At 45.7% G+C, this 16,139-nt stretch overlaps 1 protein-coding gene across 1 annotated transcript in view; it reads right to left on the reverse strand.

Moving 5' to 3' along the window:
* CABIN1 (calcineurin binding protein 1) overlaps positions 1–16,139 on the reverse strand; it is a 128,795-nt gene that overhangs the window by 78,776 nt on the left and 33,880 nt on the right. Inside the window, 5 exon segments of the mRNA XM_090292689.1 lie at positions 1,114–1,375; positions 4,907–5,052; positions 5,244–5,450; positions 6,248–6,409; positions 12,915–13,030. Coding sequence (XP_090148815.1) covers positions 1,114–1,375; positions 4,907–5,052; positions 5,244–5,450; positions 6,248–6,409; positions 12,915–13,030 — 893 coding nt within the window.

A 16,139-nucleotide genomic window follows, 5' to 3' on the forward strand; every position in this document is an offset into this window, starting at 1 on the left:
GCTCGATGACAGGAAGACTGCAGCCTCTTCTCACCTCATCCTAGGGGCCAGAGGAAGGGAGAGGCTTCGGGCACCAGGCTCTGTAAGGGTGCTGCTCATAGCCTGGGAGAGCAGTGTCTCTGCTCCATTGTGCACGGGGAGGCTGCACAATGAACATCTGTCCGGCGGACACTTATTTCTGTGAATCTCCTGTAGCAATGGCCCTGGGGCTGACACAAAGCAGCCTAGTGCTACCCTTAGTACTCTGCTAGACACTTCCGGGGAAAGAAAGGTACCACCTAGGAATCATGAAACCAACCCTGGGTGAAATATGGTAGGTGGGAAGAATCATGGTACAGAGCCAAAACATGGCACAAAGCAAGCAACCCCATCATAAACCAACCCAGATGGGATTCCGAGGCAAATCTGTGTCCTTCTATTCTGATTGCTCTGTAGCTGTGTGGTTTTGACCAAGTCACTAGCCTTCCACCCAACCAGCTCTGCCACTGGGGCTCATACGGCCACCTACTGAGAAAGGAAGGGTGACTATGAGGAGCACCCCTCCCCATCTAGCACCGTGAGGTGCCTCATATGAACGACACACTGCCAGTGTCCCTGTCCTTGGTAGGTGTGGCAGTCAGAACCCCTCAGACAGGGATAGGAGGGACAGCCACTAAGGATTTTCCCTGTTTCAGAAGCTCCGCTGGACACTCTCACACCACCTCTCCATCCTCAGAGCCAGAGGTGTACCCTCTGTGTGGCACCTCATTCACCATGTGGCCAGGGGGCCCGGCTTAAGGCTGGCCCATGAGAGGGGCTCAGGAGATGTTTGCTGTCAGAATATTGCCACAAAGAAGGAACAATCAGCTCATTTACAGGCAAAACCAAAGCAAGGATGTCAAGTTCTTTCCTCAGACCTCACAGCTGGCCCTGAATTTGCCACACCGGGCTGGGTACCCAAAGACAGGGACCAAGCTGTCACGACCAAGGCTTGAGTCTCATGGGGAGAATCATCAGGAGCTCCCAGCATGGCCGTGAGGACAAAAGGAAAGAATGGCTAGGTCAGAACTTTGCTGACCAAGGGCACTCTGGTCAGACAGCTGGATGGCAGCTCTTCCACAGTACCCCCCTTACCTGCTGGATGAGCTCGGAGGGCAGCTCACCTCTCCACTGTTTCAGCTGGCGGGAGGCGAAGGAGTGCAAGGCATAGGACATGGTGCCGTATTCGATCCACAGGGAGAGGTTGGAGCTATCGATCTCCAGGGCCCGCCGGAAGCAGTTCAGGACAGGCGTGGCATGTTTCCAGATGGGCCCATCACTCTTCAGCTCATTGGAATTCAGCTTGTCCTGAATGCGACTGGCCCGGGCCAGGGCCATGCCTGCCCAGGAATCAAACCTGTGGTCATGACAAAAGCACTGGTAAACACACCACTGCACTCATGCACTGCAAACACGACAGTCTGGAGAGCAAGGCAGACAGCCATCAAGGGAGCCCACCTCCCAAACCCAGCCTGTCGTTCACTAACTCCATGACTGTGACCAATTGTGTCTCTGAGCCTCGGTTTCTGATCCATGAAACACAGCTAAGAAGACCTACCTTAAGAGAAGGGCTGTTGGGGACCCACAGACATGTTTCTTTTAAGTTCAGGAGCGCCTTAACAGCACTCAGTCACTGCTTTAAGAGAATCACTACCTCTTGGAGCTCAAGCTGCGCTCCCCAACATGGATGAGCTCCTGGACTCTGCTCCCCTGCTTTGAGGGGTTACCCACAGAATGTCTCTGATGGGAAGAAAAAGGAATGTTCTACAAGGCCCTGAAGTAATGGCCCCAAGGCGACAGGAGGGCTCCCATCCAGCTATAACCTTAACTAACCCAGCATTGGAAGAGCCTGCCGTCAAGACACACCCTGACCAAAACCACAGGGCAGCCCAGTCCCCTGAGGCCACAGCCACCCAGCATCTGCCCCATGCTCCCTCTGGACCTTCGCCAGTGTAGTTCCCAGCAGCAAGACGGAGTGTGAAGGGACCACATGATGGCTGAGCCTACCATTCTGAGATCACCTGAAAGAAGCTGATGATGAGAATGCAGAAGTCTCTCTGAAAGGACGAACGGCCACAGAGGCCAAGACAAGTCGAGTTCTGGGCACTTGAGAGTCTGGAATTTTCTGAGTGCTATTACAGAGAACAGAATAGGCTGAGCAATCACATGCAGATGCTCTCCTCCACATGCTGACAATTCCTAACTTACATCTATACTAACTTTAAAACGGACTAACTGACTTACTGAAGTATGTGACAGTCCCCAGGATGTGGTAAGGATGGAGGGAACTTGTGAGGCTCACATGCACTTTTGCCGCACTCCAGGCCCCAAAGATGAGAAAGTGTGGACAAGAGGGACCTAAAGGATTCATGGTGACAGGAGGGCAGCAAAAATGAAGGCCTTACTCTTCATGTGGGGGTGATTGAGTCTACCCTTTTCTCCACAGAGGCCTGGGGATTCAGGGCAACCAAGTCTCCCCCAGCTCTGCTAAGGTCACCCTGGGGAAGGGAGGAAGCAGGCAGGTGTGTCAAACTTCCCTTTGGATGCTGGGAACTGAGTTAGGGACGGTCTACCAGGCCAGCTCTTGTCACACTGGGGCGTTTCCTCTCAATTTCCAGAGTACCTTCAGCAACTCCCTTTACCCTCAACCTAAGGGAAGAGACCACATCGGGGTGCCTGTCCCTGTGCCTACAGTAATACCAAAATGGAAACCGCTACCTCCTGTCACAAATACAAGTAACCGAGAACACAGACGCACTACCACGAAAACTTAAAACGTTCCTCTGTGTGCTACCAAGAGCCTTGTTCTGATAGGGGTTCCTGATTCTAGCGGAGCAGTACACAGCCCACACTCAAGAGTGTGACCTAAAGGGACACTGAGACCCTGGCAGGTGGTGACACCATGATTTCAGAAGGAACAAGTGTCCAGAGCCCATGTGCTGGGCTCTTACTCATGCAGGGCAGGCCCGGTCCTGGCACTTTGGCAGTGGGGATGAGCTATACTGAGGACTATGCCCAGCCTCCTCCTTCCCAAATGCCACTCTACAAAATGCCTGGCCAAGCTGGGCCACTTCCAGTTGATCAAGAAAAGAAATGGTGAACACAGTGGAAAAAAAACACAAAACACGTCACTAGCATCCTCACAGACTGTGTCCCCACAGGAACTATCAAAAAACACTGCAGCCAGAACATTCCACTAGCCACTCAGCCTTCTGCTGTGGGCTTCATCTATACCCAGTAGTCTCAGAAGATTTAAAGAAAAAAACAGATGAGACTGAGCCCGTCTCCCTTGACATGTGCCTATAAAGGCTGGAATGAAGGAGGCCCAGGACCAGGCCACCAAGTCCCTCCTGGTCCTGGGGCAGGTCCTCACAGGACACCCCCCTTCTCCAGCAGGGCCCTTGGTGGCCTGGGCCTAAGGAGTTGACGGCCTCTGAACAGCCAGCCAGGTGTGCAGGCTAGACAGAGGCCCAGTTGAGCTGTCATGACCCTCACAGCGTTGCCTGAGGGACCATCATCTGAGAGGTGACATGCCAGGCTCTCCCCTCCCCATGGAAAGGTGGGTGTGGTCACCCTCACTTTTCAGACATGGAGGCAGCAGTGAAGAGGAGGTGATTCCTCTCTGTTCTGCACAGTGACACTCCGCCAGCCTGAGTGCTGGTCTGTTCCACAGTGACTGGGAAAAGACAGCCAGGGCCAGTGCCTGCACATGGCTCCCTGCCTCAAGGTAACCATCGGCTGAGCAAAACGGGGTCAAAACCGTTCCCACGTGCTATGAAGGCCTGAAATTGGCTTCTACACTTAGATCCCAGCCAGGTGGATCCTCACAAGGTAGAAAAGGTGGCTTACCCACGGTTCGGGGAGTGACCACCATGGGCTGGCCCCTGGTGAATTCCAGGAAGGCTGCCTGCAGATGCCAGTCTGGACCCTTCAGGTGCAGGTCAGCCACAGAGGGTGGCCTTGGTCTGATTATGACCCAAGGTTTACCTCCTAGCTGTGGCAGCCATGAGAAAACATGCCCACTCAATCAAGCAAATCAGAATTTGTGAGCTTAGCAGGCTACCTCAGGATGAGCAGGCCAATCACCACATTTTAATAAAAAGCTACTAGGGTGCCCTGGCTGGTGTGGCTCAGTGGATCACGTGCAGACCTGTGAACCAAAATGTCACCAGTTCAATTCCCAGTCAGGGCACGTTCCTGGGTTGCAAGCCAGACCCCCAGTTGGGGGTGTGCAAGAGGCAGCCAATGTTTCTCTCACACATTGATGTTTCTCTCCCTTTCTCTCTCCTTTCCCATCTCTCTAAAAACAAATAAATAAAATATTTTTTAAAAAATAACAAAAAAAACCTACCAGGGCACAGTGGGAAGAAAGCATGAGCCTGATGCACAATGGCTCATCTACCTTTGCCACTATGACTATTGCCACTGCCAACAATGCACTGCGTCAGAGCAAGGAACGAGAAGTCCTGCTTTAGCCTTTCTATTACTCCCCCACCTCCAAAATGAGAAAACAATTGTAATTAAAGACATTGCAATGGAAGAAGCAGGAGTATGCAACAGCCAGCTTCCCAGTACAGGAGCCAGGAAAAGGGGCAGCACACAGCCCATGTGGAACCAGGCTGCACATCCTTGCCCTGCAGGTCAGGACGCAGATGGACACCTTCTCATGTCCCAGTGCCAGTCTCAGGGGCCTTCCAGAAAGAGGCTTTCTCCATTGCTTTTCTTTTTATGGAGAGACTGCCCTCATAATTGTAGACCCTAAGCCACCTTGTCATTCCTTCTTCCCTGGCCTCCTTGCCATGGTCAGGAAAGAGCTTGCTGAGCTGCAGTCACCCCAACAGTCCCACCAGCCTGGCCTCACACAAAGTCACTGGCCCCAGCCACTCACCTGTCAGGGCAGATGCAGATGTCATGCATGTAGAACTTGATGGCCTTGGACTGTTCCTTGTTTTTAAAATGGTAATCAGCCAGCAGGTAGTAGAGCTCATTCACCACTGGAGGGGAGGGGTCAGCCCCTTCTGGGAGGCAGGGCACCTGGCAGGTGAGAGGTCAAAAATAAGGGGAGGTGGAGCCATGGACTCCAATGTAACCAGTGATGCTTCAAACTCAGGACCATTCACATCAGCACAGGACAAACCCTTGCTTCTCAAGGCCCTGCTTCTGGTGCAGAGCCAAGGCACATAAGCAGCTGTGCTGAAGAAAAGGTTAAGGCGTACAGCCCCTACCTCGGCCGAGGTCCCCTCAATGTACGCAGAGACTTTGTCCAGTCTCAGGGCCGGCCTCTCAGTGCGGGGCACGATGGTGGCAATTCTCTTCAGGAGGTTAGCCAAGTCAGCAGAAACTGTGCTGGTCTTGTAGCTGTCAAATTCAGGAAGAGTCTTGGGCTTAAAATACTCAAACATAAACAGGGCATCTTCCCATATAAGGTCCACCTTGGAAAAAAGAGAGAAGGTTGATCACAGTGCAGCCAGGGCAAAGCATAAAGGGAAAGTTCTTCCAAGGAAATACAGAGTTGAAGTAGACAAGGTCACAACGTATCCGAGTCTGAAATAAGTGCCATATACTTTGACAAAACCTGTATGCCCACTGTGATCCCCAACCCAAGTGTATGAGGTGCAGAAAAGTGGACTGGCATCTGCCTGGTCTTTCCAAAGAAAAACTCTAGAAACTGAGCGCCGCACTTTGTGAGTTCGCGGGGCCCAGCCAGAGCGTGGGGATCGTGGGCCACTGACCCTCTACTCGCCTCAGCTGCCCCACGGGTCACTTGGTTGACAAGTACTGACCAAGTGCTTGCTCTGGGCCAGGGTGAGTCCACCTTCTGTGCAGTGGCCACAGCAGGGGCCCTGCCCAAAGGAGCTTACATTCAGGGGTGGGATTTGTAAGATCAGAGAGCTACTGATGGTAATTCTGAGTCGTAATACTCCCAATAGTGCTCTGAAAATCAAAACAACAAAAACTGAAAAATCTCTAAGAAATTCATATTATCCAAATTGTTAAAAGAAGTTTATTAAAAATCACCATGCTACATTCTTGAATGATTAGTCAATACTTATGAAGCTACTCTGTGCAAGGATCAGACAGACTGTGTCAGACCATCCTCTGGTCCTCCTGGTACAACTCCAGCCTGGGACTTCGGAGCTGCATGTCGCATCCTCTGGGAGTGCTCAGAGCCCCTGCCGCTCCGAGTTCCCGGCAGGGGTCGGGGAGCGGGCCAGGAGGGGCACCTCACCTGCTGCACCGAGTGCTCCTCCAGGTACCTGGCCTTGCTCTTCTTGCTGGGGAAGCTGTACAGGCAGTAGAAGCACTGCTCCAAGGCTGTCTCCAGCTCCTCCTTGTAGGGGTGTGTGTCTTCAGAAGCAGATGCTGCGAGCTCCTTCTGGAGAACTCGTACCTACAATGAGCAGATGGGAAGAGACGCCTGAGGAGAGGGCCCAAAGCTTCCCTGGCACAGCAGGGGCCCAGGGTGACCACCACTCTTATCAACTCTGTTAGCCTGAGGAGGCCATGCCTGTTGGGCCCATTTTCTGGAAAGGGCCTGTCACCCTTACAGGAGCCACTCTGGGCCCAGCTCCAGCAGTGGCCTACAAAGGGGCTTGCCCAGTAGCCTTCCTTTCAGCACTCCCAGTACTGCTAGAAAGAGGTATTATATTCCCTCTGAGAAATTCTTACTCATTTATTTAGCCATTCATTTGCTCCTAAAATATTTACTGAGCACCTTTCTATGCTTGGCACAGTGCAACCTAGTCCCTGCTTTTAAGAAGTTCAGATTCCAATTAATTAAACAAATAGTTGTAATGTAAGATGATAAATCCCATTAGGGCTGAGGGACTCTCTTTCAGACAAAACATTAGTGAGGATTACAGAGGATGTGAACAAACACCACAGTAAAAAAGTGGTATCTATGGATGCAGATCTAATTACTATTATTATGCCCAACTATTAGCAAATACACAATCTTTTCAAGCATCCATGAGAGTTTGACCAAAACTAGACAGAAAGCAAGTCTCAGCAAGTACCAAAGACTAGATATGTTACAGACCACATCCCCTGAACATAATTCAATAAAATTAGAAATAAATTACATAAAGATAGCAAATACCAAATGTCAAAATTATGGCATATAGCTAAAAATGTACTTGGGAAAAAATTTATAACCATGAATACGGCAATACATGTATCAGAAGAGTGAACACTTAGCTGATAGTTTGGAAAAGACTAATTTAGATAAACCTCAGAAAAGACTGGTTTTAAAAGAGGGGTGGAGAAGAGATAAATAATTTTAGCAGTGAAAAAGGAGTCATAACTAGAGATAGCACAGAGACATTTTAAATTATAAGCAAACACCATGAACAATTTTATGCTTATGTGAATACTATTCCAAAACACAACTGACTTAAGAAGAGAAAATCTAAATGGACCTATACTATAATCACTAAAGAAATAAACACAACAGTTTAAAAATTATCCCCACATCCCCCCTCCCATAAAGAGAGAGAGAGAGCACTAGGTAAAAAGTGACAAACTATGACCCATGGGACAAATCCTGCCGTTGCCTGTTTCTGCCCAGGAGTTAAGAACAGCATTTACATTTTTAAATGACTTCAAAATATCAAAGGAAGAATACAACTTTGTAATATCTGAAACATGAAATTCAAATGTCGATATCCACTAGTCTGTACATAATGTCTTTATATGGTTGTTTTTGCACTACAGTTGGAGCACTCAGTAGTTGTGACAGAGACCTGTGGTCTGCAAAGACTAAAAGATGTACTATCTGTCCTTTTACAGGAAAAGTTCTGTAGATCCCTGACCAAGAGAATAAAAAAAAAAACTATAAAGATTGAAAGGAGAAAAAAAATTTATTCATGGACAATATGACTGTCTACATAGAAAACTCAAGAAATCTACAACCCACTAGAATAAAAGCAATGAGCAAAGAAGCTGTGCATAAGAGAAACTTTTTTTTTTAATTGATCTTTAGAGAGAGAAAGGATGGGGTCAGGAGAACAAGAGAGAGAGAATGAGAGAGAGAGAGAAACATCAGTTTGTTGTTCCACTTATTTATGCCTCATTGGTTGAGCCTTGTATGTGCCCTGACTGGGGATTGAACCCACAACCTCCGTGTATCCATACAACACTCTAACCAACTGAGCTATGTGGCCAGGGCAAAAAATTTATTTTTTTAAAAAATAGTGTTTCTATGTGTCTGCAAAAACAAAATGGAAAATTTAATTTTCAAATATCCACTTATAGCACTAATTAAAAAAAAAAAACCCCTAGGTATAAATCTGACAAAATACAACTAAGAGTTTTAAAGAGAAAATTATATAACCATATTAAGGGACATAAAAATGTAAGACCTAAATAAATGGAGAGATACTCTGTTCACAACTGGAAAGACTCAATCATATGAAAATGGCAACTTTACCCTAAATTAATCTGAGGTCAATGCTATTCCAATCAAATTCCAATATTGGAGGAGAGGGTTTGTAAAACTTTTCCTGACTAATATTACAATATTTTGGAAGAGGAGAGGGTCAAGAATAGCCAAGAGAACGTGATTAATAGGTATGTAAATAGATTAATGCTAGCAGGAATCAAGATCTCCCGAAGATAACGTGGTGTTGGCACAGACACATAAACCAATACAGTAGTCCCTCTCTATATCACGGTTCACTTATCACAGCCTCATTGTATCGCGGGATTTTTTAAAATATTATATTTAATTATTTATCGCAGATTTTTCGCTTTGTCATGGGATTTCGCGGTACTGTATACGTATGTTGTTAAAGTTACGTAGGTTTAAGAGTGTAGAATATGTTTAAGAACACAAGTAGTGTTTATAAAAGTGTGGAAAAGGCTAATAAGGGACTAGGAACAGTTTACAAGTGTGTGGGAGGGTTTAAATAGCCTAAAATATATATATAAATATTAAAATAAATGTTAGGTTCCTACTTCGCAGATTTTCACCTATTGTGGGGGGCAGGGGGGGCGGCGGGTCTAGAACGTAATACCCGTGATAAGTGAGGGAATACTGTAGACAGAATAGACCCCAATGACAAACCCTCACACATATGGACCGAAGACTGAGGGTACCTTACACGTCAGTGCAGAGAGAACAAACTCTCCAATAACTGTACAAATAACTGACATCCATATGGAATGTAAAATGGGTTCCTACCTTATCTCATAAACAACAATGACATCCAAATGGAATAAAGATCAAATGTGAGAAATTAGAGTAAACTTCTAGGTTACCATAGAGGAGAAAATCTTTGTACTCTTGTGGGAGGAAAAGCATTTCTTAATCAAAGTACCAAAAAAATCATAGACCATAAAGGAAAGGACTAATAAATTTGACTTTAAAATTCTGCAAAACAAATACACAAAGTTAAAGGCATGCCACCATAAAACTGGATACAAATAGAACTAAATACACACACAATACACAATGTACACGAAAAACTGGTAAAATATATATTAGACAAAAGACTGAAACTCAGAGTACAAAAAGCTACAAATCAACAGAAAAAAAAAAAACAATATAATAGAAGAATGGACAAATTATAAGAACAAGCAAATTACCAGAGAGGAAATCCAGAGAGCCAATAAATATACAAAGATACTCAACCTTCCTAATATCCATAAACTATTTTAAAAACACTTTAGAACAATGAAATATCATTTCTCCCTCTCAGAGAGAAATCAGCATTTAAGTCTGTAGTACTTAGGGATGAGCGGGATATGTGGGAATTCCCATACTGCCATTAAAAACATAGAATGAGTTCAATTATTTCAGAGAACAGTCTTGAAAACACAATCTTTAAAGTTTAAATGTGCAAACCATGTGATAGTAATTCCTTTACAGAAATCCACACCAAAAAAAACTCACATATACACATAAAACAACTTGGTGGTGGATATTAACCATAGTACTACTTATTACACATGCACACACACCAAAAGATAGATCAACAACCTTAATGGCATCATTAGGAGAATAAATTTTAAAAATTATGATAACAAATATTTACAACTGAAGTAAAATAATGCCTAAGATTGCTTCGAAATAATGTGGGATGGCCAAGGGAGAGTTAGGTGTAAGAGTGGCTATGCATTATGAATTAGTAATTACTGTTCAGTGCTCATATAAGAGCTCATTATACTATTATTTCTACTTAATATATGTTTAGAATTTACAGAAATAAAAAGTTTTAAATTTTGGTATACTCACACAATATCCTATAAAGCAGTTAAAATGAATGAGCCAGACTTTCTTGTATCAAGTGAAAATATCTTAGCGAATTGATTTATAAACTGCAAGAGATTATGTACTATATGATATTTTGTATGTAAAATTTAACCCATGCAACTATATAGTACTTTCTGACATACAGTATGTGACACATATAAAAACATGGCCAAAAGATCTATATCAAGAGAGGGAGGGAAGGAAGATAATGAAGAGGATATTAACTAACCTTCCTGTAACATCTGGTTTTTTATCAGAAGACAAGGTCACAGCAAATACAGCAGATGGCTAGCGTGTGCACAGTCTGGGTTGCGACACACAGGACACAGCGTAAGAGGGACCAGCCAGAGGTTAGTGAAGGCTCCACAGGGGAGGGGCTGCTTGAGCTGAGCATAGATGAACAGATAAGCATTCAACAATCCAAACAGAACATATGGAAAGAAATATAACTTAAGAAAATATGAAATCCAAGAGGATTTCCCCCTCAAGAACATTTTCACCCCGCAGGAAAAGAAGGCAGCCAAAGGTCTCCCTTTGCTGGCCACAAGCATTCTCAAGACACAGTCCTTTCCCTGCAGACCAGAAATCTGGGGCCCTGAGAAGAGGCCGTAATAAAGTGTTCCCCTCCCTAAACTCCACAGTACCCAGAATGATGAATGCTCCGCAAGCATTTCTGGATCAGTGAATGAATGTCTTCATGTTTGTTTATTCATTCACTCAATAAACATCAACAGGGCAGTAACCTATGCCAAGTACTGCTCAGAACCCTGGAGATCCTTCAGACAGCAAGACTTCCGAAGGTCCCTGATCTCCAGGAATGCCATCTGCTGGGTGAGGGGCAGATGATACAGAAACAAAGAGCAAGGCTGCCCAGCAGTCAATGGGACAGAGAGTGGCAGGGCCAGGCAAGACCACTTTGAGAAGGTGCCTTCTGAGCTGAGACCTGCATGGCAAGAAGGAAAAGATGAACCAGCCACGCAAACCCTGGGGAAGAGTACGGCAGGCAGAGGGCACTGGGATGGTCAAACTCTGAGCAGAGAGGGTACAGTTAACAAACAGGGGCTGTGTCCACAGAAGTGCAGTCGCCGCAGCTGGGCCAAAGGCAGGAAAATTAGGTGCTATGGAACACAGCAGTACTCATACCACTTCTACTCCCCCCAATTCAACTGGCAGATCCTGGCAGCTAAAATTCATGCTCTACCAAAAAAAGACGAGACAAAAAAAACACAAAAAACAGGAGTAGGACCATGCCATCATCACCCCTTCTGCCTACTCTTTCCTCTCGGTGATACTCCCACTGGACACCAGTTTGCAAAGGTGCTAATTCATTCTCAACCTGCCCCTAAATCAGTATAAGGGAGACTGCCTTGTGGAGGCGACCCTGTGGAAGTAAACAGTGCCCCAACACTCTCTAATTAGGAGAAGGAAGGTAGAAAGGAGTCACTGATTCCTGAGAAGCATTAAGAAGTTCAGCCTGGCACGATTTTCTCAAAAATGGTCCAGGAACACAGAGCTGACCCAGGATGGGCACCCCATAGGCTCTCGAAGCTCACAGGGTGGGGCACACACTCAGGCACCTACAGCTGGGGCTGGAACCCACCTCAGACTCTAACCAGCTCTAGGACCCTGAGCCAGCCAGATGGGTCTCCAAGTCCTCCTACAAGTACTTTACACATACATTAGTCTCATTCATTCAGTCCATGTTTATTAAGCACCTACTATGGGCTGGATGCTGGGCTAGGTACGTGAATCCAGAGGTGAACAAAACTAACAAAAATCCCTACCTTCGTGGAAGTTACATTTCAATGGAGAAGGGACGCTCATAAACAGAGTAAGTGACAAGGCATGCTAGGTGATGAGTCATGAGGAAAGCAGAGGGCAGTGGAGCAGGACCAGGAGGACTGAGGAGGGAGACAGCAGCTGTGGAGGGGTTGCTCACTGAAAGGGAATAAAGCAGAGGATGGCAAACCTTTTCTTAAAGGGCCAGATAATAAATATTTTAGGCATCCCAGCCCATATGAACTCTGTCAACCCTGCTACTGTACTGCAAAACCAGCCCTAGTTAATATTAATATATAAATGTGGGTGTAGCTATATTCCACTAAAACATTTATTTACAGATATTACCGGCTGGGTTGGGAGCCCCTCCTGGGCTCTGTAACTTGTCTGAGAGCTGCTTGGCCTTGGACTCAACAGTAAGATATGGGGGCGGGGAACATACTGCTTATCACCAGTGAGCCATCAATCAAAGCTGGCAAAAGCGAGGAAGTCTATCTTTGCTCACTAAGTATGTATTTATTGACTGCATGAATTCAATAGCTATTGATTAAGCAACTACTACGTGGTATGATGAGTGGTGCTTGGCAGACAGGACTCAACAGAAGGTGGTGAATGCAGTATTTACTTCTAAAAGTACTATTAAAGGCCTGGCCCTTCCCCCAACCCATAACAGACTCAGCAACGACCAGTGATTCTAAGTCTGCCTACAGTTCAAGGCCAGGCCCAGAGCCCCTGAGCCTCAGGTGCACAGAACACCATGTTCAGGCTTTCTGGAAACTCTGAGTAGTCACATCTGCTCAACAAGTCAAAGAAGTACAGCAGGCCCCACGGCAGGAGCAGGCCGAGCAAGCCCAGCAGCACTTACGTAGAATCGCAGCAGAGCCCCATCGGAATTGCAGCACCAGGACCTCCTGCCCAAATACTCATGGGCTGTGTTGAGCAGCATGAGGGAGGAAGGGAGCATGGGCGTCTCGGCCATCGCTGGGGAGAGAACGGACCGACAATGAGTTAGCGGGCGCACACATGAAGGCTGCAGGCAGTCTCTCCCATGTGGGCTTTGCTTTCGTTACCAAGGTAGCTACAGATTTCCCTTGCATTCCTTTTTTATCTCTTTGTCTTTTTAAATAAGTGATGATTTGACTGATTTTACTAAGCAATTCAAATCATGCAGTAAGGCATGAAGAAAAAAATGCTTCATTCACGAAGCAGACATTGGGTGAGCATCACTGGCAGCACCTTACTGGGCATATGAGACACTTTGGAAAAAACGAATAATTTATAACAAGGGAACCCGTACTACATACACCATTTCTTAAATGAAAAATCCTTATGTTTAGGTCTACTTGGATATTAGAGAAGAAAAAAACTATCAAATTTCAGTTAAGTGATTGTTCACCACTGGAATATTACTAGTTTCTTTAAAGATCCCTCAGTAGTTTTGAAACTGGGCCATAACCCATTAGTGGGCTTATAACTAACATTTTAAAAGAGGATTAGGATAGAAAATATTAGAGGAAATCACACCCAGTAGAATAAAGACTCTTTCATGAAATTTGTTTTGTTCTTTTTACTATTGGGTTGTCCAAGTTAAAAAAGTATGAAAAGCACTGGTTATTAAAAAACCAGAAGGTCACTAGGAAGTTCAAGCCATTAGGTTTTTTTAACTGTTCTTTTAGTTTCCATTTTCAACAGCATGAAATGACTATTATACAAGATTAGCAATACCTTTGTAACACTTCCTTCTTTCCCTCCATCTCCCAGTTTTGGGGAGGGGACATTATTTGTAGTGCTCCTCGGTGTATAACATTTAGATTCTGTTCTGCAGCCTTCATTAGCCCGGTTGCTTTCTGGTGCTCATCGTAAGTTCCTTCCTATAGCTTTTTCATTCAGACTGGTGCTGGTTTACTGACTTCATCACCCAGCAGTGTTTTTAAGAAGCACTCCTAGGAGCTGGAATCCCCGTTACACTATAATCACAAACAACTTGGCTCGAAAGCTTCGGTCGCGCTTGCTCTCCTTGAGCTGTGTAAACATACAGACGTCACCACAGCTGCCTGGAGTGCTGCTATGGAGAAACCTGAAATGAGCCTCATACACCGTACACTTTCAATCTGAAGACCCAGTTCTTATTACAAATCAGAGAAATCTTCCTGTATTAACACTGGGTTGGTTGCTTCTTCAGCCTCACTGTTGAAGTCTTTCCATCAGAGCACCACTTGTCCTCACACTGGACCATCTTTGTTTCCACGCCAGTCAACTCATCTTCTTTCTCTCCAATGTTCTTAGCTCCTAATCATATCCACTGGGTTCAGTTGTATTCATTCTGCTCCTTACGGTTTTGGTTTATTAAGTTATAATGGTGAGATATGGTTTGCAGTGTTTTCCTTTAGTTTTGCAATTTTCCTTTTCATTTCATCAGCTCAAATTTTTTAAATAAATAATTTTCTTGTGCAAATCATTTACAGGGCCTCTGCCTGTTTCTTTGTTTATGTTTTCTTCCAAACTAAGTTCATCTGTTTTACGCATGGCATATTCTTCCTTCCTTTTTGTCCCCCACCTGGGGTGGGGAGTGGACTTCAGTATTGGAATACCTGCCATGTCATTTCTTTCGATCCCATTTATAGTCAGCTAAGGCAGTTCCTCCAGACTGTGTAAGTGCTCAATACATCATGAACGAATTTTCCCACATAAGGCCTCTCCTCAAAGCTCTCATTATAAAGCAGGTGTTGCTCTCAATCCACTTTTCCGTAGCCTATGTCTACAGAGGTAGAAGGGAGGTCACCTGGCTAGGGCTGTATGCAGTCACTGTTGGAGGACCTAGGTGTTGTTTTCTCCTCTGAGATCTGCTTTAAGGTAGGACCTGCTGCCTGGGGAGGAGTGCAGTCAGCAGACAGCCCTCAGTGGTCAGTTCCTTCAGGATCTGCTGCACCTGCAGAGGCTCCCCTCACCCAAGGTCACGCACTGCCCGCGGGAGCCCATATCCAGTGACTGAGAAAGATGGGAATGTCAAGGCCTGGCTACTTCCGTCCAACCTGGTACAACTTGGATGGGCACCTCCTGCTCCAGAGCTCCCTGTTCTGGGCCAAGTCTTTGTCAGGCCTGCATCACAGCTAGGCCATCCCACTTCCTCCCCTTTCCTTTCACAAGTAATGATCCCCAATAAACCACCTCAGTGTCTGCTTCCAAAGAACTCAATATGTGACAAACATCCTACACCAAGCCCCTCACCACCTGACCAGAAGTGTGTTCCATCCCTGGGCCCCTTCCCTCAATAGTCTGGTCACTGGAAGATGGCAGGACCCAGCAGCCCCTCCAGTGCCTGCCAGGCCCAGGGAAATAGGGAGGGCCTTCCTTCCTAGTCTATTCTCTATAAATGAGGATATAAATAATAAATCCCAGGATTCTATCAACTTACCCCCTTCCCTCAGTCCTCCTACTAAAGGCAGAGGAGGAGACAGGAGCCATACCTGCTGCCAGTCCACCAGAATCTTTGATTTCTTTCTCTGGCCTACATTTTCAAAGTTTATGGCATTTGACTGATGCCCCTTTTCTTATTTGCATACTGGCAGTTTTATAAAAACTATTTTGTTTGCATAATTAATCTGGGGGAAAGGAGACCCTAATCCACGAGGGTTTTTTTGTTTTTGTTTTTGTTTTTTTGTATTATTTTTATTAAAAAAATAATAAGCATTTATCATTGTAAACTTTAATTTTCACCATTCACTAAAACCCTTTTGGAAAATACAGAGGTACTGTTTGTTAAGAGCTCTAAAGATATTCATCCTAGAAATTAATTTTTTAAAAATCAACTAGGCAGAAGCAAAAAGGTATGCATGGGGTGTTCACCTGAAGCGTGACCTGTGAGAGAGAAACACTGCAGCCAGCTCAGTAGCATTGTGAAGACTAAGGAGCTTTAGGAAACAGGTTATTAATTAGCATCCTTCTCAGTCTGGCCCCTTCCCTGTCCATCCCGCATGGCCCAGCTCTCCTGGCCCCGTGTCCACGCTGCTCCATCTCTCCAGTGTCCTCCTCTGCCCCTGCTCTCCCCTCAGGCCTCAGCCCAACCCCCACCCAGCCAGCCACTGGCTCA

Source organism: Furipterus horrens, unplaced genomic scaffold, assembly GCF_987537825.1.
Source record: "Furipterus horrens unplaced genomic scaffold, mFurHor1.1.pri manual_scaffold_11, whole genome shotgun sequence".
NCBI lineage: Eukaryota > Metazoa > Chordata > Mammalia > Chiroptera > Furipteridae > Furipterus > Furipterus horrens.